The sequence below is a fragment of the Pecten maximus genome, chromosome 4, assembly GCF_902652985.1.
Source record: "Pecten maximus chromosome 4, xPecMax1.1, whole genome shotgun sequence".
Classification (NCBI taxonomy): Eukaryota; Metazoa; Mollusca; class Bivalvia; order Pectinida; family Pectinidae; genus Pecten; species Pecten maximus.
The window spans coordinates 35536241-35560134 of NC_047018.1; the positions used below are offsets into that span (position 1 = coordinate 35536241).

The window sequence follows — 23894 nt, forward strand, 5'->3', positions numbered from 1 at the left end:
ATATAATTTGGCATAGAAATAGTGTAGTGTAGAATGTGTAATTAACGCAATCATCATTTAGCGGAATGCTTCTAGCGCAAAAAGCGCTTAAAGAAGATAACCGATAAAATATGTACAATAGCAGTATTTTTTCTAAACCTTGTGGGAAATTATAGACTTTGTTGCAAGATTTCATTCACATGACTTTCAATGTTGGTCAAGGTCATTCATGAGGATCCCCAACTTAATACATGCAACATAGGAATTAGATAATCACTCTAATTAAGTATGCAACTGGTCAAATATTGCAAGCCCAGCCCTTTTGTTCATTTTAAAGAAATTGTTGAAATTATACTGGTAGGCACATGTATTTCCAAATTGTGACCTAAATAACATTACCAAGGTCATTCAGTTGGATACTAAAACTTTGATAACTCTTTATTTCAGCATGTTTACTTACTGGCCAAATATCATAACCCTCAGCATCATGGTTAATTTTGCAGAAGATGTGTATATTATTTATAGATGGAATACAATTGACCCTTGTGATATTGAAAGTGGGTCAAGGTAATTGATTTGAATAAACTCTTAAACCTTTCATCCCAATGATATATTGACAAGTGGCATAGAAGAAGTGAATGACTTATATCTGAGAAGCACCATTGAATAACATCTGGAGATTGACTAAGATCAACACCACACTATAAGCTGAAGCAACATCCTAGGTGTCAATCCCTCTTTAGAGTGCAAAGTCATGTAAGATAACCAGCAGCAGCTGCATCATTAACATGCTGACCCGGATATCTCGCGGTGGCCGAGTGGTTAAGGTGCCCCGACACTTTATCACTAGCCCTCCACCTCTGGGTTGCGAGTTCGAAACCTACGTGGGGCAGTTGCCAGGTACTGACCGTAGGTCGGTGGTTTTTCTCTGGGTATTCCGGCGTTCCTCCACCTTCAAACCTAGCACGTCCTTAAATGACCCTGGCTGTTAATAGGACATTAAACAAAAACAAACAAACAAGCCCGGATGTCTTCTAGACTAGATGTCTTAGCAGAATCTTGCGGATATTGTGGCCTTGTACTGTCTCAATTGCAGACATATACAGGAGAACAATTAAAACTATACCTCGGCCACAAGAAATAAAGGTAAGAAGATGGCGGTGGATTGGACACGTCTACAGAATGCACCCAAATTCTATCATAAGGATTGCAATGAGATGGATACCATCTCGGAAGAGGAAGCGGGGAAGACCAAAGGAAACTTGGAGATGGCCAGTCGAAAAGGAACTGAAAGAAGCAGGATGGAGGTGGGGACAAGTGCACATTGGTCCGAAGGACAGACAGCATTGGACATTTCTGGTGAAAGCCATATGTGCGATGTCGTAGTAAGTAAAGTAACATATTGACAAGTAGTTATTTAGAGAAGGTTTAATAACATTTTAACACTTTTCATCATTGTGGTTTTTAAAGTAGTTCAAGGTCATCCATTTTAACAAACCTGATAGACCCATATAATTTCAATACTCAAGGAGAACTTCAAATTTTTGTATTTGCAGTCCTCAGTAATTAAAGCCTTCTTTGAGGCCTTGACTTTTCTCAACAATTTTTAATGCACATTGGGTAAATATGAATTTGTATCAATCAAAAGTTGATGGAGAGAAGCACATATTTCCAGTAAGCAATATACGATGGATTTCTATTAAAAATCAGGTCAAAAACTCAAGGGACAACATATACATTTTTTTTGTATATCCAGATTTTAATTATACAGGTACTACAATTGTAGTGTGCAGGGGATCTCAAGTTGAACACTACACATTATATATATATGTCACAGATGCATATTATACATTTGTATGTAACACAGTCTGCATAGTGTAGTACAATGCAAATTGTGACAGCCGACCATGCAGTTGTCACAAATTACAACCTGTTCATATCAGCAGTGAGAGTTACATTAAAGCCAGACCATACATTGTATATATATTGTATAAGTACATGAGAGTTGGGACCATATATTGTATACTATAAATACATGAGAGTTGGGACCATATATTGTATACTATAAGTACATGAGAGTTGGGACCATATATTGTATATACTATAAGTTCATGAGAGTTGAAACCATACACTGTATACTATAAATAAATGAGAGTTGAGACCATACACTGTATACTATAAGTTCATGAGAGTTGGGACCATTGTATATACAATAAGTACATGAGAGTTGATACCATACATTGCATAATATAAGTACATGAGAGTTGAGACAATACATTGTATACTATAAATACATGAGAGTTGGGACCATGCATTGTATACTATAAATACATGAGAGTTAGGACCATACATTGCATACTATAAGTTCATGAGAGTTGGGACCATTGTATATACAATAAGTACATGAGAGTTGGGACTATTATTGTATACTATAAATAAATGAGAGTTGAGACCATACACTGTATACTACAAGTTCATGAGAGTTGGGACCATGGTATATACAAGAAGTACATGAGAGTTGGGACCATATATTGTATATACTATAAATACATGAGAGTTGAGACCATACACTGTATACTATAAGTACATGAGAGTTGAGACCATACATTGTATACTATAAATACATGAGAGTTGGGACCATATATTGTATACTATAAATACAGGAGAGTTGGGGCCATATATTGTATACTATAAATACAGGAGAGTTGGGGCCATATATTGTATACTATAAATACATGAGAGTTGAGACCATATATTGTATACTATAAATACATGAGAGTTGAGACCATATATTGTATATATTATAAGTACATGAGAGTTGGGACCATACATTGTTTACTATAAATACATGAGAGTTGAGACCATACATTGTATACTATAAACACATGAGAGTTGAGACCATATATTGTATACTATAAATACATGAGAGTTGAGACCATATATTGTATACTATAAATACATGAGAGTTGGGACCATATATTGTATACTATAAATACATGAGAGTTGAGACCATATATTGTATATATTATAAGTACATGAGAGTTGGGACCATACATTGTTTACTATAAATACATGAGAGTTGAGACCATACATTGTATACTATAAACACATGAGAGTTGAGACCATATATTGTATACTATAAATACATGAGAGTTGAGACCATACATTGTTTACTATAAACACATGAGAGTTGGGACCATACATTGTATACTATAAATACATGAGAGTTGAGACCATACATTGTATATTATAAATACATGAGAGTTGAGACCATATATTGTATACTATAAATACATGAGAGTTGGGACCATATATTGTATACTATAAATACATGAGAGTTGGGACCATATATTGTATATATTATAAGTACACGAGAGTTGGGACCATACATTGTTTACTATAAATACATGAGAGTTGAGACCATACATTGTATACTATAAACACATGAGAGTTGAGACCATATTGTATACTATAAATACATGAGAGTTGAGACCATATATTGTATACTATAAATACATGAGAGTTGGGACCATATATTGTATACTATAAATACATGAGAGTTGAGACCATATATTGTATATATTATAAGTACATGAGAGTTGGGACCATACATTGTTTACTATAAACACATGAGAGTTGGGACCATACATTGTATACTATAAGTACATGAGAGTTGAGACCATACATTGTATATTATAAATACATGAGAGTTGGGACCATACATTGTTTACTATAAATACATGAGAGTTGAGACCATACATTGTATACTATAAATACATGAGAGTTGGGACCATATATTGTATATATTATAAGTGCATGAGAGTTGGGACCATATATTGTATACTGTATAAGTACATGAGAGTTGGGACCATATATTGTATATACTATAAGTACATAAGAGTTGGGACCAAATATTGTATACTATAAATACATGAGAGTTGAGACCATATATTGTATACTATAAATACATGAGAGTTGGGACCATATATTGTATATACTATAAATACATGAGAGTTGGGACCATATATTGTATATGCTATAAGTACATGAGAGTTGGGACCATATATTGTATACTATAAATACATGAGAGTTGAGACGATATATTGTATACTATAAGTACGTGATATCTTCTTTTAAATTATAGATATCTCTATTTCAAATTCAGATATCTCTATTTGAATTACAGATAATAATGATTACTCCCTAATCCTGATCAGTGTTAACGAAACGCTTGTAATTAAATTGGACTATCCGGATCCCATATGCATGCATGAGAGATGTAGGTCTAAACCGATAAACTTGCTACTTGGAGGGGATTTCCCGTAGAACAGAACATGGCAACTGTTCTACGGGAAATAGAGCGAACTGTTGCGGCTATACGCAGTACCATTGAAAGCAGCACACGGTCTGCATTTCCCGCCATTTTGCGTCACTAGTGCTTTACTTCCGTCATGCGCAAAAGGGAGAATCAAGGGAGCAGTCGTTTTTCCTATTTGATGGTTAAATACAGATATCTCTATTTCATGTCAAATAAAGATAACTTTAATTCAAATAGAGATATCTGTATTTAAAATAAAGATATCTGTATTTCTACAACAATTAGAGATATCTGTATTTGAAATAGAGATATCTTTAATTGAATTAGAGATATCTGTTTTTGAATTAGAGATATCTGTATTTGAATTAAAGATATCTTTATTTTGAATACAGATATCTTTATTTGCAATGAAATGCAAATATCTCTAATTAAAATAAAGATATCTTTAATTGAATTAGAGATATCTGTATTTGAATTAGAGATATCTCAATTTCGTGTTTAATTAGAGATATCTGTATTTTAAATAGAGATATCTCTAATTCAAATACAGATATCTCTAATTCAATTAAAGATATCTGTAATTCAAATAGAGATATCTGAATTTGAAATAGAGATATCTGTAATTTAAAAGAAGATATATCTATTTTCAGTAGAAATAGAGATATCTTCTTTTAAATTACAGATATATCTTTTTCAAATTCAGATATCTCTATTTGAATTACAGATATCTTTAATTCAAATAGAGATATCTGTATTTAAAATAAAGATATCTGTATTTCTACAACAATTAAAGATATCTTTATTTAAAATAGAGATATCTCTATTTGAATTAAAGATATCCCTATTTTAAATAGAGATATCTTTAATTTTGTTTAAATAGAGATGTCTTCATTTTAAATACAGATATCTCTAATTCAATTAAAGATATCTCTATTTTAAATAGAGATATCTTTAATTGAATTAGAGATATCTGCAATTACTTTGCAATACAGATATCTCTATTTCAAATACAGATATCTCTATTTGAATTAAAGATATCTGTATTTACACGTGTTTGCTCAGTGCGAAGATTAATATTGAAACACAAAGAAAATAATGATTACTCCCTAATCCTGATCAGTGTTAACGAAACGCTTGTAATTAAATTGGACTATCCGGATCCCATATGCATGCATGAGAGATGTAGGTCTAAACCGATAAACTTGCTACTTGGAGGGGATTTCTAAAGAACAGAACATGGCAACTGTTCTACGGGAAATAGAGCGAACTGTTGCGGCTATACGCAGTACCATTGAAAGCAGCACACGGTCTGCATTTCCCGCCATTTTGCGTCACTAGTGCTTTACTTCCGTCATGCGCAAAAGGGAGAATCAAGGGAGCAGTCGTTTTTCCTATTTGATGGTTAAATACAGATATCTCTATTTCATGTCAAATAAAGATAACTTTAATTCAAATAGAGATATCTGTATTTAAAATAAAGATATCTGTATTTCTACAACAATTAGAGATATCTGTATTTGAATTAGAGATATCTATTTGAATTAAAGATATCTTTATTTTAAATACAGATATCTTTATTTACAATGAAATGCAGATATCTCTAATTAAAATAAAGATATCTTTAATTGAATTAGAGATATCTGTATTTGAATTAGAGATATCTCTATTTCGTGTTTAATTAGATATATCTGTATTTTAAATAGAGATATCTCTAATTCAAATACAGATATCTCTAATTCAATTAAAGATATCTCTATTTAAATTAAAGATATCTCTATTTGAATTAAAGATATCTTTATTTTTTATATTAATAATGATATCTTTATTTTGAATACAGATATCTGTATTTAATAGGTAAAAACCCAAACGGCTTGCCATACATGCAGGGTCACTGAAACTAGGTGACATCGTTTATGTAAATGTCACTGTATTTTAGTTGGCATAGACAATGGTTATGCTGTTTGGTATCAATAATAACTTATTAGTAACATCAATCTACTACAATAAGTGTAAGGAAAAAGATTGTTAAATATTTACCCATCAAAACAGCATCATCGACCGACAAACAACTGCAGACAAGAGCAGCGACAATCAATCGGAACACCTCGCCTCCGTCTGCGAACGTAGACAATATTATTGAATGGATAACTCTCGAGCATATCCGAATACATAAGATATGGAGCGCGTTCGTATAGCGAAATACAACTCGCCTGCTATCATCTTACAGGTATATTGAATTAATTATCTTGCAACAAATATGCGTCTAATTTTGATTATCATAACAATGTAAAATGTATTTCATTAAAAAAAAAAAACAATAGTATTTTATAAAAAAGTGCATTAAATTTAATTTAGGATTATGTTCACAAGCATTTTGCTTTCTGTTGGTTTTGAGGTAGAAAACTAACAAAGCTTTTAACAGGCGTGTATACCTGTTGGGGAAAACCAGAAACCATGTTGTTTTTTTTATAAAGCAATAGGCCTTTGTAAGCAGATTGTTACTGAATAGACTACCACTACAAAGGCATTCCTTCTACAAATGTCAAGGTTATAAATACGGTATCTTCGATTATCGATTATCATACATATATATATATATACATGTAAGTGTGTGACCGCACGAACGTGGTGAGGAGTGGCATTTTTTACTGTAAATATAATAGTACATGTATTTCAATACACAAACTATAATGTAACAAAGAAAATGAAATATTTACAATCACAATGTTAATGTGCGTCATTCTGGAAATACCGATAAAAAACGAAGTACCACATTTAGGTGCATGAAGTTCGTGTAAATACATGAATATCAATTCCAAATTTCATTGGTATTAATAGGTCAATTATGTACATTCTTCCATTTAGGTCTGGTCTATGTTTCCTACCTGTTTTTAAATGTTGACTGTTCACACCATTAATTACATCATCGTCAGTTTTTGACGGAGAGGTGTAGATGTCGATGTAGATTATTTAATCAATTAACTTGAAAAATGATGATTTTAATACAATTTTTGTATAATAGGCCTACCGATATCCACATATTTCTAAAGAACTCTTATTGAACAGACTACTATAACCTCTTTCCAGAGACCTATATACTAAATAGGTCTCTGCTCTTTCCAAGGTCAATTTCAACACAAATCATGAATTAGATTGGTTCTAAATTAAATTTTGAATTGAAAATTAAATGATCCCAAAAGTTCCTCTGAAATGGCGAACAGTTGATACCGTATAACGTTTACGAGATGTTAATTGTTTTCCGATATGTTTTACATATTGATACATAAAATATACGTAGAATACGTGCATTTACATTTTTCACTAAAACATAAAATAAATACAAACGTAAATGAAAATGAATGTATGAATGAATGAATGAATGAATAAATTAATTGATTAAACAAATAAAAAACAATGCATTAAAACCTTGCCATATTTGGCTGACAAGACACTATTACATGTACATTTTCTGATGTAAGTTGATTTAAAAAGCATTTAATACAAAGTTCTGTCTTAATACATTGTTTGACCAGAGACATATATACAGATATATGTCTGTATATATGTCTCTGGTTTGACATACACAACATATTGTTTCGGCAAGTTGTTTTTTTAAACTATTTTCTTTTATTATATTAGAAATATCATTTTGACTTTACTACTCAAAAACGTTGAAGTTTTGTGATTTTGCTTTTGCTTCATTACAAACTAAAAGTCTAAGGTCAAAGTAAAAATCGCAATATAAAAAGTGAGTTTCTTAATCCTCAACATAATTTGACAATATTTACGTGTACAATACTAATGATCCCTTCATGATGGGATTTTAATGGAATTTTTACATGTAAATCTACTGTAATAGGGTTCTGGAGGGAACTCTATTACAGTATATTTACATGTAAAATTCCATTCATACTACATTCATATGAGGAATTGGGTTGTGACAATGTACATTGTACGAGCTGAATGTCAGTTAACCATACGGGTATCGAACCGTAAATCGTCTACGTTCTGAGCACGAGATGAGATTTAAAAAACAGAAGACTTTCTATATGCACATTGCCTGTTTATATACGTCATATGTATACCACTTATTGCCTGGACCTTATTCTACATTGTACTTGTCGATTGAGATTTTTCTTATTTATATCAAGAACTTTAATTAGCAGTTTAAATTCATTTAAAAAGTGCGTGTCGAAACAAATGTAGTTTAATTTGCCTGTACAATGTAAATGCGTTACAGTTAAACAAGAGACTTGTATATCGCGTCTCTAGTTAAACGATGTAAATGTATTAAACTTATACTATGTAAATAGTTCATAAATGAGTCAAAGTTATCAATAATACCAAGTAAGTGACATCAATAATTTAGTAACAGATTCATAGCATGTAAAACTTTTCCATTGCATCCTGCATGTATTTCGCAATCACGAACATATCGTGTATTTCACAATACGAATGCGCCTTTATATTTGGAAGACCTCGAGAGTTACTCACTCATCTTTGTGTAGTAACCACCTTGTTTACAAATGGCTGTGGAACTCCGCCTGGCTGATGTTTTTATTGGGTAAGTTATAGATAAAGTACTGTACATTGATACATGACATTAAATAGGGCTGATAAACAAGATGTCTTTTTAAAATAAATCAATGAAGCTCGATTTCAAAACTAAGGTTCCCATCCATGATCCTCATCTCCATGTTACATCAGAAGATGAGCTCCTGTGCTGCTGGCACCCTCTCGTCACATTCCTGGATTTGTTTTTGTTTTTTTGTTTATTTTTTTCAGAATTCGCAGGGGGAAATGTTAGTGGTAATTTTACAAATAAAGCATTCTTTTTTCTGGTTCCAGAGTTGATTCTTAGCAGTTTTAGATCGTATGGCAGTCAAAGTTTTAAGTTACATTTTTTTAAAATCATATTTCCTTTTCAGGTAAAATCCTTGCTGATGTTTTAGTTTAGTTTACTTCACTGATTTGAAATTCTGTTTATCTTAAGGCAAATAAACTATTTTTCACATTATGTTTAATTTTAATAAAATGAAAAATAATTTCATTTTAATAAGATAAAATAAATCTTAATTATTCCTCTCAAGGGAAAAACATTTTTAAGCAAAATAAAAAACAAAATGCAATATTACACTTCTTTCCATTATATAATGTTGGTAAAAGGTGAAAAACTCCTAGAGTGAATTTCTGAAAATATCAACCATTTTGTTATGTAATTACAAGGTAAAAATAATTTCACGTATGTATATAATTTATCAATTAGCTGCTCGACAGCTAGCACGGACAGAGTCGGCATTTATTCAACAATCATAAGGAAAGTACATTTAATATATCTCAACATCCTTCTCATCCCCTCTCACAGGTTGTCGCATTAAACATCCTCTTATAGGAGAACAGGAGGTGTACCAGCCCGCGAATGCTTAATATTTTTTGTTTTTTGTTGGGGTTTTTTTTGGGGGGGGGGGGGGGGGGGGGGGGGGGGGGGGGGGGGGGGGGGGGGGGGGGGGACGATTTCTAACCAATAAGCGAGTATGCCCAAACATCCCTCTATTCAACGTAATATATAATTATTTATACATATATCTATATTATATGTAAAATTTCCAATATGTCATTCTACAGGTGCGATGCTCTGAGCTAGAATGACTACCAAACATATACCCGATCTACACCTAACCAATGGCCAAATCTGATTGGCTAATGCCCATGCACGCGACAGACAACCTGTCAACGTATACTCTGTGTACATACAGGACAAAAATTTCCTGCTATTCTCAGAAACGTAGGGAAAAGATATTACCAGAGATTGATATTACTAAGTAAACGAGATTATGAAATATGTCTATGCAGAAGATTTTTCATTATCATAAAAATAAAAATTCATAATCTTAGAACATTATGCTTATTAATTAAATTATTTGCATTTCATGACTCTGCATTCACTTAAGCAAAAAAGAATTTTGATTCAGTAAAAAAAAAAGTTCCCTTAAGAAGAAATACAGAATTAAAAATTGAATGGCTTGCCATATTCTTGATTGTATTTTTGCTATCGGATCTCTGCCCCTCAACTCTGGCCTCAGGGGCCATGGCAGAGCCATTGTTTATTTGGTTATACATGTACAACATGGAGCTCATTGTTATTTAGGCTTCAGACCAAATATAAACAAAATCCTAGATTACGCTTTTCTACACAATGTTTGTTTTTGTTTACCGTCCTATTAACAGCCAGGGTAATTTAAGGACGTGCCAGGTTTTGGAGGTGGATAAAAGCCGGAGTACCCGGAGAAAAACCACCGGCCTACAGTCAGTACCTGGCAACTGCCACACGTAGGTTTCGAACTCGTAACCCAGAGGTTGAGGGCTAGTGATAAAGTGTTAGGACACCTTAACCACTCAGCCACTGCGGCCCCTTTTTCTACACAAGCAGAAGGATTTAAAGAATTTGTTCCAAGCTATATTTTTCCTAATTTGGGCCTTTTCGTCTAGCCCCTGGGTCCCAACACAGACTGAATGAAAAGTAACTAGAGGCTAATATATACATGCACATGTACAGCACCCTAGCCTTCATTCTTTTGATACTACATGTTCATCTACATGTACATGTTCTTTAATGCTGATCTTTCAAAATATAGCAACCTCTGATACGAAAATAACATGAATCACATGACATAAACGAAATTTGAAAAAAATCGGCCCGCTCTAGCTGCACTGAAACCAGCGACCTATCACTACCACTGGGCCAAAGGAAATTCCTGCTATAGCCTGAGCTGCATGGTTAGGGGGCCTTATACTCTCTACATTTACATAATTATGCTTATTACTCTGGAATTTAAATAGCTAGTTTTACAATTACTTAACACATCTACAAGATGTCAGATTACAATATTTTCAGTTAATGATTTCTTTGCAGATCTTTATCCATCCAGTCAGGAATGCATGAGAATATAATGCTGTAGTATACAGACAGACCAGGGACATGTTACAAGATATATCGCATCTCTTCTAATGGCAGCTACTGAGCAAGGGAACACCCCTACCCCAGGGCTGGCAAAAGGCTGTCACACCCAACCCTGGGGCTCAGTTTTACTTTGTCAATCACAATGATAGTTATACTACCTGGAATGATCCAAGGACGGGTAAGTATGATTTAAAAGGTTAGTGATGAGGAGTTATGATGGTAGCAAAGTTTTATCTGGTTTGTTTATAATGATATAGTGTTGGGTAACCATCATTTGTTTACAGTACCTCATACAGTACACCATATAATAGTACATTGTTATTATAATAGGCTGACCTTCCTGTAAAGTCAATGGTACAAGATATCAAACTATCAACATCACCTCAATACTCTGTAACTAATAGAATCTTTAATCTCTTGGGAATCCCAACCCTCAGAGTAAGATTCTTTAATCAATTAACACACAATCAAGGTTTCTTTTTACTTGCATGCTAATTAACAGCTTAATGGTAAAAATCTCAATTTCACTTAAGTTAATAACCAAATATCTTAGGTAATGACATTTATGACTGCCAGTAATTTGAATCATTTCAGCATTAATGATCAACTATGGACCTTTGGTGAGGTCAATATGGTGTTATATCAACCTGGTAGAAATAAATATTGACCGAGGACGAAGCAGGAGGTCAATATTATACAAATGCAGACTTTGGTTTACAGACCTGACCTGGACAATATTCCCCGAGGCCAAAGGCAGAGGGGGATATAGTTCAGGACAGGTCTGTAAAACCATGGATTGCCCGAAACTATGGGGGATATAGTTCAGGACAGGTCTGTAAAACCATGGATTGCCCGAAACTATGGGGGATATAGTTCAGGACAGGTCTGTAAAACCATGGATTGCCCGAAACTATAGTCTGCATTTACTTAATCATATGATTTATATTAATTTGAAACAAACAAAAATAAAACAAAGAAAGTTCCTTTAAAATATTTAATCACATCACCGGGAGTGATGTCATGAGCTATTCCTAAGGACATAATTGATGTCTTGTGATCTCATTAGGACCAATGAATGATAGTGTTACATGTACATACCAATCATAACCATGTTGACCAAATCAAAGGTCCTGAATTAATTTTTAGCTCACCTGGACCGAAGGACCAAGGTGAGCTTATGCGATACCGTGGCGTCCGTCGTCCGTCGTCCGTCCGTCGTCCGTCCGTCGTCCGTCCGTCCGTCCGTCAACAATTGACTTATTTGACTTCTTCTTATAACCGCTGATCAGAATTTCACCAAATTTGGTCAGAAGCATCCCTTTGGGTAGGGGACTCAAAATTGTACAAATGATGGGGCTGACCCCCTGGGCGCCTCTAGGGCGGGGCCAAAAGGGGTCAATTTAGCTATTTTGATATAAACGACTTCTTCCCTGAAACCGAGCAATGGATATCGCTCATATTTGCTTGGTAGCATCACTATGGGGTGGGGATTCAAAATTGTACAAATGATGGGGCTGACCCCCTGGGGGCCTCTGGGGCGGGGCCAAATGAGGTTAATCGGGCTATATTGATATAAACGACTTCTTCTCTGAAACCGAGTATTGGATATCGCTCATATTTTTCTGGTAGCATCACTATGTGGTGGGGATTCAAAATTGTACAAATGATGGGGCTGACCCCCCAGGGGCCTGAGGGGCGGGGCCAAATGTGGTCAATTGGGCTCTTTTGATATAAACGACTTCTTCTCTGAAACCGAGCAATTGATATCGCTCATATTTTCCTGGTAGCATCACTACTGAGTGGGGACTCTAAATTGTACAAATGGTGGGGCTGACCCCCCGGGGCGCTGAGGGGCAGGGCCAAACAGGGTCAATTTGGCTAAATTGATATAAACAACTTCTCCTCTGAAACTAAGCAATGGATATCTCACGTATTTGCCTTGTAGCACCTACTTGGGGTAGGAATTCAAAATTGTACAAATGGTGGGGCTAACCCCCTGGGTGTCTTAGGGGCGGGGCCAAAAAGGGCCAGTTTGGCTAGATTGATATAAACGACTTCTCCTCTGAAACTAAGCAATGGATATCTCACATATTTGACTGGTAATATCCCCTTGGGGTAGGGATTCAAAATTGTACAAATGATAGGGCTGATCCCCCTGAGGGCTGAGGGGCGGGCCAGAAGGGGTCAATTTGCCTAAATTGATATAAACAACTTCTTCTCTGAAACTAAGCAATGGATATATATATATCGCTCATATTCGCTTGGTAGCATCCCCTTGGGGTAGGGATTCAAAATTGTACAATTGGTCAGGGGCTGACCCCCGGGGGGCTGAGGGGCGGGGCCAAAAGGGATCAATTTGGCTAAATTGACATTTTTAGAATTACAATAAAAACAATGTTCACGTAACCATATAAAATGCATATGATATATATTGACATAGCAATACCAGTGGCAAATATACTTAAGCATAGTTCTTGTTTCATATCTCATGAAACCAGGTGAGCGATACAGGCCCTCTGGGCCTCTTGTTATATTAGACTGTTTATGATAGGATTACTTTATATCTAATGGTAATGAGGATGTTTTGTTTGTTTACAGATGACCAGGAACCGGTAGAGCAAGGTTTGTATATGTATTTACTCTGTATTGTTATATGCCCTTCAAAACTGACATGAGTATTATAGTATTATATATATGGCATTGTCTGTCCCTGTCCATCTTGTGTTAAGATTTGTTTGTGTAGATTTTGCCCAAATTTTTTATCAATTACTTAGAAACTTAGTATGTATTATAATTATATTTAGTTGATTTTTGCAAAAAGAAATTTTGTTATGACTATTTTTGCAAAAGTTATTGGCCTTTGTTAATTTAAGTATTAGATTTTTTTTTATCGGTAGATCTCCTAAAATTTGACTGATTACTCTGAAACTTTGTATGCATTATAATCATGATATACAGTTGTGTTAACTTCCTTGAAAGAAATTTTAATGTGACTGTTTTTACAAGAGTAATTGCCGTTTGTTTGTTTATTTATAATACTTAAATTTTATTCGGAGATCTTCCCAGTTTTCTACTAACTTCATTGAAACTTGATAGACTTTATAATCATGATATAATATATATATGTTTTGCTGAGAGGCATTTTGATTTTAATATATTTACAAAAGTTAATATTGACTTGAATCTTGTCTGTAGATCTTTTACAGTTTTGTTTTGATTTCTTCGAAACTTGGTGGGTGTAATACTCATGATATTAAGTTGTGTTAATTGAGTTGGAGACTAACTAGCTCCTTGTGATCTACACTGTACTGTTTGATATAAATTAGATGTTTGTCACAAATGGAAAATTAACTAGAGGTGCATTATAATATACACATGTATTATGAAATATCAATTCTATACTAATTCGTGTCATTCACATACAGCCAGTTCTACTGTTAAAAAAAGATTTTTAAGATTTCAAAATACCCTGCCTGTGCTGGGGCTGAAACTCAAGACAAACATTCTACCACTAGGCTAAGGGAAATTCCTGCTAGTCTGAGCTAGTAAGGTGACCTTAAACTCTCTGCTTTTATATTATACTCCCATTTTACAAAGTCTTCACCCCCACAGACAACCACAACCCAGGTTCCATAGCTCCAAGGAAGCCTCTTGATCTCATATAGCTTTCAACTGGTCAATTGGCACCAAATCTGTAATAGGAAGGCGTAATGAAAAATACCCTGCCCATGTGAGGCTTAAACTAGACCTTTTGCTCTCAAGGCAAGCATTCTACCACTAGGTTAAAGGGAAATTTCTGCTAGTCAGAGCTAGTAAGGTGACATTATACATAATGTACTCTCCACTTTTACAGCAGTGTATATACATGTATTTGGAATCATAATAAAACAACAGCATTTTGAACACTGTTTCCAGGGCTGTCTGTTTTGGAATATATAATAAGAAAGCATGACTTTAAAAATGCTACCTATGAAGATAGAGACTTTCTACAAAAAGAACTGTACAAACACTGGCAAATCTGTAATCGTGAAGGCAACGAAGAAACCTTGTGGGCCTGTTTGGCAGGACTTAGGGAGAAGATCTGTGTCAAAGATTTCCCTCCGCCACATTCCGTAGGGGCAGATATGTCGAAGATGGTGTACAAGCTAATTTTGGACGTAAATGGGTAAGAATATTGTCATCAATTCAATTCTAATTTCTTTGCTTGGCTTAATTATGTTGGATATGTATACTTGTATTTAATTGGGTTGATTTACATGGATAAATTATCTAAAGTTCTAAACTTCCATTGGTTGTCTATTATATAAGTACCATAGTTTTTTTTGTGGTTTTTGTTGTTATAAAACCTTAAGAAACACTGTCAATTTTACTATGACCACACAAAGGTGTGTACTAGATCCGTGGAAACAACAACATATTCTCAACATGCAGCCAACTTGGGAAACCGTCGTTGATTCAGGGTTATACTCTACAACTGTTATAACTACTTGTGTAGCTTTTGTTGAAATAATGAATTATGAAAACAATGTAATTATCATATGATGGGTCTGTAAATATCTGGTGAATCGCCCATATTTTTGCATATGTCGTTAGTGTACGTAATGTAATACTCGTGAGCGGTTTTTATAATATGGCCAATGAAATGTTATGTCATGAATTAAGTAATAATTAGTATAAAGATGGTGTAATAAAATGGCTGGCTTTGTTTGTTTTGGTCCGCCACATTTTTAGGTTGCCTGTTCTAACCGCTTTTCCCCCCGACTGTAGATTTTCCATGGAAAAATAAAAGGTCAGTTAATGTTCCATGGAAATCCATGGAAATCTATGGAATTCCATGGATTTGTGGAACTTTTCCATGGAATATGAAAAAGCCTGGAACTTTTCCATGGAAGATATGGACTTTGACAAATTTTTATTCTAATACTACTTAGAAATATTTTTGCACTATTGTGGACTTAGAACTCTTTTCTCGTGTATTTACAGTGGGTGTGTAGAAGATGGAAGGGTGACAGGTAAAGCCAGTGTGGAGCTGAGGTATGAATTCATCCTGAGTCTGTTACAGTATGGACTAGGATCATACGCTGCGTACTTCATAAAAGAAAAGTTAGTAACGACAGAAGATATGGACGAATACTTACAGGTATTGTCAAACTTTTACCATCTATCAGCAATTTAGCAATTACCTACGTAAATGAAATCACAAAAATTTGAAATTTGCTTATATTTAATTTTGGCTTTGTCTTATAAAGATATATCCACATATACACAAACATTAAGTGATATGAGTACATTATTCCACACATTAGGAGACCAGAACTTGTAGTTGTAGTTGCCTGTATAGATAAACAAAAACAAAAAAGCCAAATGCTGATGTGAAAATGTTAATGTGTGTCTTCAGTCTGAAACATTTAAATCACAAAAACATCTAAGATATTGCGAACAGTGCATTTTAATTCTTTTTGGCAAAAATTGCACTTTAGAAAATTAAACCTGCAGGTATATGGACTCTCTCTATGTTATTATATGTATGTATCACATAAACATACTATATATAATGGTTGGGGTTAGATACACATAGTGCACTGTCCAGTTTTACAGAATACATCTTCTTTGTGTTTTTATCTTTCATTGTTGTTTCTATTTTGATAGAACCAATGTTTACAGTTTTAATACTGTAAAAAACTGATGCAGTCAGTATATCTTGTCATGAGTGTTGGTGTGTTTAAAACAAAACTGGTAAATGAAGTAAACACAAAAAAATGTATCAATTTTGTTATAGGCTCTGAAAGGGGAGAAACTTACAAGAATGATTGACAGTTTGAAGGCATGGCATTATGTACCTGAGGACCGTAAGAAGCTTGTGCATGAATCTCAATCCCATTACTGGGGTACCTGTGTGTACAAACTCCTCAAACTTATCCTGGGGTAAGTAACATTAGACTCACCTATATAGTAGATTACTTAACAAAAAATTCCATTCAGAAAACCTACCATTCAAACACAATTGTATACATCTTTGCTCAGGGGTGTAGCTGGACCCTTGATTAAGTGGATTCCCGAGCGGCGTAGGCGCGAGTCCGAAAGTTTTGGAAAGTTTTGAAAATATTAAAATGGAGTTCAAACTGAAAGTCGATGGTCCAGCTTTTTCGCCAGTTAACTTTAATCTTCATTTCTGTTCCCGATGTGTCAGTGTCACTATATGGTTCTACTATGTATACAAGGTGCAATTGACTTCATATTGATACAATTTTCATTATTCTTTTTATGAAAAATTAAGTGGATTCACCTGCGTACAGGCAGCTACGCGCCTGTTGCTCATACTTATAGTCACCTCTCTACATGCTTCATGTAGCAGATGTGTGAAGGCATAAATCGGTGATGTCATACTCTGAATTCTTCGGATCCCACTTCTACATGTACATTTGTATACTATATGTATACTATACATACACTTAAGGCTGTTTATAACCTTTCTTCTGTTAGTTATAACATCTCCATAATACTAATTGTGATTTCATATGTAGGACATTAACGAAAGCCTATAATCATGTTTACCAGTAATGTCAAAATTTGCAGTAACTACAAAAGTCAGAAAGTTTATGAACCAGCAATTCACCAACAGTTTCTGGAGCTGTACCTCTCATACTTCACAAAGATCATGGAGGTACCTGATGATTATGTGAGCCATTTACAGTATGCCATGAAGAGGATAGAGTGTGCTTACCCTGGCAAACATAATGAGAACCCATACCAGGTATATAAGTACATGAAGTCATACAATATTTGTTACATGTCTATGCATTGTCATGGTAACAGTTGAATAAATATCACTATTGCTATTTCTTATGCATAAGGTAAACAAAAACAAAAACAAAACAAAATGTGTTGCTTCATCACATTCATATCAAGCAATTCATTTGTGTCTTTATTACAGAGGCTTATTTCAAGCTTCAGGAGTTTCATTCACACCAGTCCTTCACTAGATTCTAAACCATTCACATCAGTCCTTCACCAGATCCTAACCCATTTACACAAGTCCTTCACTAGATTCTAAACCATTCACACCAGTCCTTCACCAGATCCTAACCCATTTACACAAGTCCTTCACCAAATACTAAACCATTCACACCAGTCCTTCACCAGATCCTAGCCCATTTACACAAGTCCTTCACCAAATACTAAACCATTTACACCAGTCCTTCACCGGATCTTAACACATTCACCCCAGTCCTTAACAAGATCCTAAACCATTCACATCAGTCCTCCATCAAAAACTAAACCATTTACACCAGTCCTCCACCAGATCCTTACCCATTTACACCAGTCCTCCACCAGATCCTAAACCATTTACACCAGTCCTTCAGCAGATCCTAACCCATTCACACCCGTCCTTCACCAGATCCTAACCCATTTACACCAGTCCCCCACCAGATCCTTACCCATTCATAGTCTTTCACCAGATCCTAAACCATTTACACCAGTCCTTCACCATTTACACCAGTCTTTCACCAGATCCTAAACTATTTACACCAGTCCTTCACCAGATCCTAACCCATTTACACCAGTCCTTCACCAGATCCTAAACCATTCATATCAGTCCTCCACCAGATCCTTAACTATTTACACCAGTCCTTCACCAGATCCTAACCCATTCACACCAGTCCTTCACCAGATCCTAACACATTCACACCAGTCCTTCACCAGATCCTAACCCATTCACTCCAGTCCTTCACCAGATCCTAACCCATTTACACCAGTCCTTCAGATCCTAACCAATTCAAACCAATCCTTCACCAGATCCTAACCCATTCATAGTCCTTCACCAGATCCTAACCCATTTACACCAATCCTTCACCAAATCCTAACCCATTCACACCAGTCCTTCACCAGATCCTAACTCATTCAAACCAATCCTTCACCAAATCCTAACCCATTCACACCAGTCCTTCACCAGATCCTAACCCATTAACACCAGTCCTTCACCAAATCCTAACCCATTCACACCAGTCCTTCACCAGATCCTAACCCATTTACACCAGTCCTTCACCAAATCCTAACCCATTCACACCAGTCCTTCACCAGATCCTAACCCATTCACATCAGTCCTTCACCAGATACTAACCCATTCACACCCGTCCTTCACCAGATCCTAAACCATTTACACCAGTCCTTCACCAGATCCTAACCCATTTACACCAGTCCTCACCAGATACTAAACCATTTACACCAGTCCTTCACCAGATCCTAACCCATTTACACCAGTCCTTCACCAGATCCTTAACTATTTACACCAGTCCTTCACCAGATCCTAACCAATTCAGACCAGTCTTTCACCAGATACTAACCCATTAACACCAGTCCTCACCAGATACTAAACCATTTACATTAGTCCTTCACCAGATCCTAACCCATTTACACCAGTCCTTCACCAGATCCTTAACTATTTACACCAGTCCTTCACCAGATCCTAACCCATTCACACCAGTCTTTCACCAGATCCTAACCCATTTACACCAGTACTTCACCAGATCCTAACCCATTCACACCAGTCTTTCACCAGATCCTAACCCATTCACACCAGTCCTTCACCAGATCCTAACCCATTTACACCAGTTCCTTCACCAGATACTTACCCATTCACACCCGTCCTTCACCAGATACTAAACCATTTACACCAGTCCTTCACCAGATACTAAACCATTTACACCAGTCCTTCACCAGATCCTAACCCATTTACACCAGTTCCTTCACCAGATCCTAACCCATTCACACCAGTCCTTCACCAGATCCTAACCCATTTACACCAGTTCCTTCACCAGATCCTAACCCATTTACACCAGTCCTTCACCAGATCCTTACCCATTTACATCAGTCCTTCACCAGATCCTTACCCATTTACACCAGTCCTTCACCAGATCCTAACCAATTCAGACCGGTCTTTCACCAGATCCTAACCATTTACACCAGTTCCTTCACCAGATCCTAACCCATTTACACCAGTCCTTCACCAGATCCTTACCCATTTACATCAGTCCTTCACCAGATCCTTACCCATTTACACCAGTCCTTCACCAGATCCTAACCAATTCAGACCAGTCTTTCACCAGATCCTAACCATTTACACCAGTCCTTCACCAGATCCTAACCAATTCAGACCAGTCTTTCACCAGATCGTAACCATTAACACCAGTCCTTCACCAGATCCTAACCCATTTACACCAGTTCCTTCACCAGATCCTAACCCATTCACACCAGTCCTTCACCAGATCCTAACCCATTTACACCAGTTCCTTCACCAGATCCTAACCCATTTACACCAGTCCTTCACCAGATCCTTACCCATTTACATCAGTCCTTCACCAGATCCTTACCCATTTACACCAGTCCTTCACCAGATCCTAACCAATTCAGACCAGTCTTTCACCAGATCCTAACCATTTACACCAGTCCTTCACCAGATCCTTACCCATTTACACCAGTCCTTCACCAGATCCTAACCAATTCAGACCAGTCTTTCACCAGATCCTAACCATTAACACCCGTCCTTCACCAGATCCTAACCCATTTACACCAGTCCTTCACCAGATCCTAACCCATTTACACCAGTCCTCACCAGATACTAAACCATTCAAACCAATCCTTCACCAAATCCTAACCCATTCACATCAGTCCTTCACCAGATACTAACCCATTCACACCCGTCCTTCACCAGATCCTAAACCATTTACACCAGTCCTTCACCAGATCCTAACCCATTTACACCAGTCCTTCACCAGATCCTAAACCATTAACACCAGTCCTTCACCAGATCCTAACCCATTCACACCAGTCCTTCACCAGATCCTAACCCATTTACACCAGTCCTTCACCAAATCCTAACCCATTCACACCAGTCCTTCACCAGATCCTAACCCATTCAAACCAATCCTTCACCAAATCCTAACCCATTCACATCAGTCCTTCACCAGATACTAACCCATTCACACCCGTCCTTCACCAGATCCTAAACCATTTACACCAGTCCTTCACCAGATCCTAACCCATTTACACCAGTCCTCACCAGATACTAAACCATTTACACCAGTCCTTCACCAGATCCTAACCCATTTACACCAGTCCTTCACCAGATCCTTAACTATTTACACCAGTCCTTCACCAGATCCTAACCAATTCAGACCAGTCTTTCACCAGATACTAACCCATTAACACCAGTCCTCACCAGATACTAAACCATTTACATTAATCCTTCACCAGATCCTAACCCATTTACACCAGTCCTTCACCAGATCCTTAACTATTTACACCAGTCCTTCACCAGATCCTAACCCATTCACACCAGTCTTTCACCAGATCCTAACCCATTTACACCAGTCCTTCACAAGATCCTAACCCATTCACACCAGTCTTTCACCAGATCCTAACCCATTCACACCAGTCCTTCACCAGATCCTAACCCATTTACACCAGTTCCTTCACCAGATACTTACCCATTCACACCCGTCCTTCACCAGATACTAAACCATTTACACCAGTCCTTCACCAGATACTAAACCATTTACACCAGTCCTTCACCAGATCCTAACCCATTTACACCAGTTCCTTCACCAGATCCTAACCCATTCACACCAGTCCTTCACCAGATCCTAACCCATTTACACCAGTTCCTTCACCAGATCCTAACCCATTTACACCAGTCCTTCACCAGATCCTTACCCATTTACATCAGTACTTCACCAGATCCTTACCCATTTACACCAGTCCTTCACCAGATCCTAACCAATTCAGACCAGTCTTTCACCAGATCCTAACCATTTACACCAGTCCTTCACCAGATCCTTACCCATTTACACCAGTCCTTCACCAGATCCTAACCAATTCAGACCAGTCTTTCACCAGATCCTAACCATTAACACCAGTCCTTCACCAGATCCTAACCCATTTACACCAGTTCCTTCACCAGATCCTAACCCATTCACACCAGTCCTTCACCAGATCCTAACCCATTTACACCAGTTCCTTCACCAGATTCTAACCCATTTACACCAGTCCTTCACCAGATCCTTACCCATTTACATCAGTCCTTCACCAGATCCTTACCCATTTACACCAGTCCTTCAACAGATCCTAACCAATTCAGACCAGTCTTTCACCAGATCCTAACCATTTACACCAGTCCTTCACCATATCCTTACCCATTTACACCAGTCCTTCACCAGATCCTAACCAATTCAGACCAGTCTTTCACCAGATCCTAACCATTAACACCCGTCCTTCACCAGATCCTAAACCATTTACACCAGTCCTTCACCAGATCCTAACCCATTTACACCAGTCCTCACCAGATACTAAACCATTTACACCAGTCCTTCACCAGATACTAAACCATTTACACCAGTCCTTCACCAGATCCTAACCCATTTACACCAGTTCCTTCACCAGATCCTAACCCATTCACACCAGTCCTTCACCAGATCCTAACCCATTTACACCAGTTCCTTCACCAGATCCTAACCCATTTACACCAGTCCTTCACCAGATCCTTAACTATTTACATCAGTCCTTCACCAGATCCTAACCCATTTACATCAGTCCTTCACCAGATCCTTACCCATTTACACCAGTCCTTCACCAGATCCTAACCAATTCAGACCAGTCTTTCACCAGATCCTAAACCATTTACACCAGTCCTTTAACTGATCCTTAATTATTTACACCAGTCCTTCACCAGATACTAAACCATTCAAAATAAAGCATTAATATATTGTTTATCTCATATTAAATAGATTAAGAATTTCTTATTGTTACTGGACATGTTTGTGTCCATTGTAGATTTACCATGATGTATCATAGTATATAATAGTTATTATTTATTTGGTTCTTACCACTGGCATATTCTTAGGAATCCATCATGACTTCAATCATTACATTGGTGACTCTAGCTGGCCTCCAATAGCTGAAAAAATCATGATGAAAATATAACTTGATGTAAATTATTCTTGTTTTCTCATTTCTAGGTTTTAGAAAAACCTGATATTCTCAGGAGGCACTGGAAGTCTGTTAAAGCCATCATTTGCAGCAAGAAATTTGGAGATGAACATGTTGATGTTTCAATTGAAATGATCACACGCATGATTGACTGTATCATGTAAGTAACACTGTAAATGAGTAATGGGTATGTAAATTGGTAGGAGTGATCAACTATACCTAGAATAGAATATAATATGATTTATGTGTTGGATATATTTGTGTATGCCCTGAACATGTTTGTGTATGCCCTAAACATGTTTGTGTATGCCCTGAACATGTTGGTGTGCGCCCTGAACATGTTGGTGTACGTCCTAAACATGTTGGTGTACATCCTGAACATGTTGGTGTACATCCTGAACATGTTGGTGTGCGCCCTGAACATGTTGGTGTACGCCCTGAACATGTTGGTGTGCGTCCTGAACATGTTGGTGTACGTCCTGAACATGTTGGTGTATGCCATGAACATGTTGGTGTATGTCATGAACATGTTGGTGTACGTCCTGAACATGTTGGTGTATGCCCTGAACATGTTGGTGTATGCCCTGAACATGTTGGTGTACATCCTGAACATGTTGGTGTGCGCCCTGAACATGTTTGTGTATGTCATGA

The 23894-nt window shown here is 36.5% G+C and overlaps 2 protein-coding genes across 2 annotated transcripts in view; one reads left to right on the top strand and one right to left on the bottom strand.

The window, feature by feature from the left end:
- LOC117325949 overlaps window positions 1–6389 on the bottom strand; it is an 88539-nt gene extending 82150 nt beyond the window's left edge. Inside the window, exon 1 of the mRNA XM_033882481.1 lies at window positions 6335–6389. The gene's annotated coding sequence lies outside the window, so the exon portion shown is untranslated. The remainder of the gene's footprint in view (window positions 1–6334) is intronic.
- A 2197-nt stretch (window positions 6390–8586) lies between these two features.
- The window catches only part of LOC117325953, a 44876-nt gene continuing 29568 nt past the window's right edge, over window positions 8587–23894 (top strand). The window contains exons 1-8 of the mRNA XM_033882484.1: window positions 8587–8861; window positions 11211–11436; window positions 13857–13880; window positions 15174–15423; window positions 16242–16398; window positions 17038–17183; window positions 17835–18012; window positions 23273–23403. Coding sequence (XP_033738375.1) covers window positions 15383–15423; window positions 16242–16398; window positions 17038–17183; window positions 17835–18012; window positions 23273–23403 — 653 coding nt within the window. The 5' untranslated portion in view covers window positions 8587–8861; window positions 11211–11436; window positions 13857–13880; window positions 15174–15382. The remainder of the gene's footprint in view (window positions 8862–11210; window positions 11437–13856; window positions 13881–15173; window positions 15424–16241; window positions 16399–17037; window positions 17184–17834; window positions 18013–23272; window positions 23404–23894) is intronic.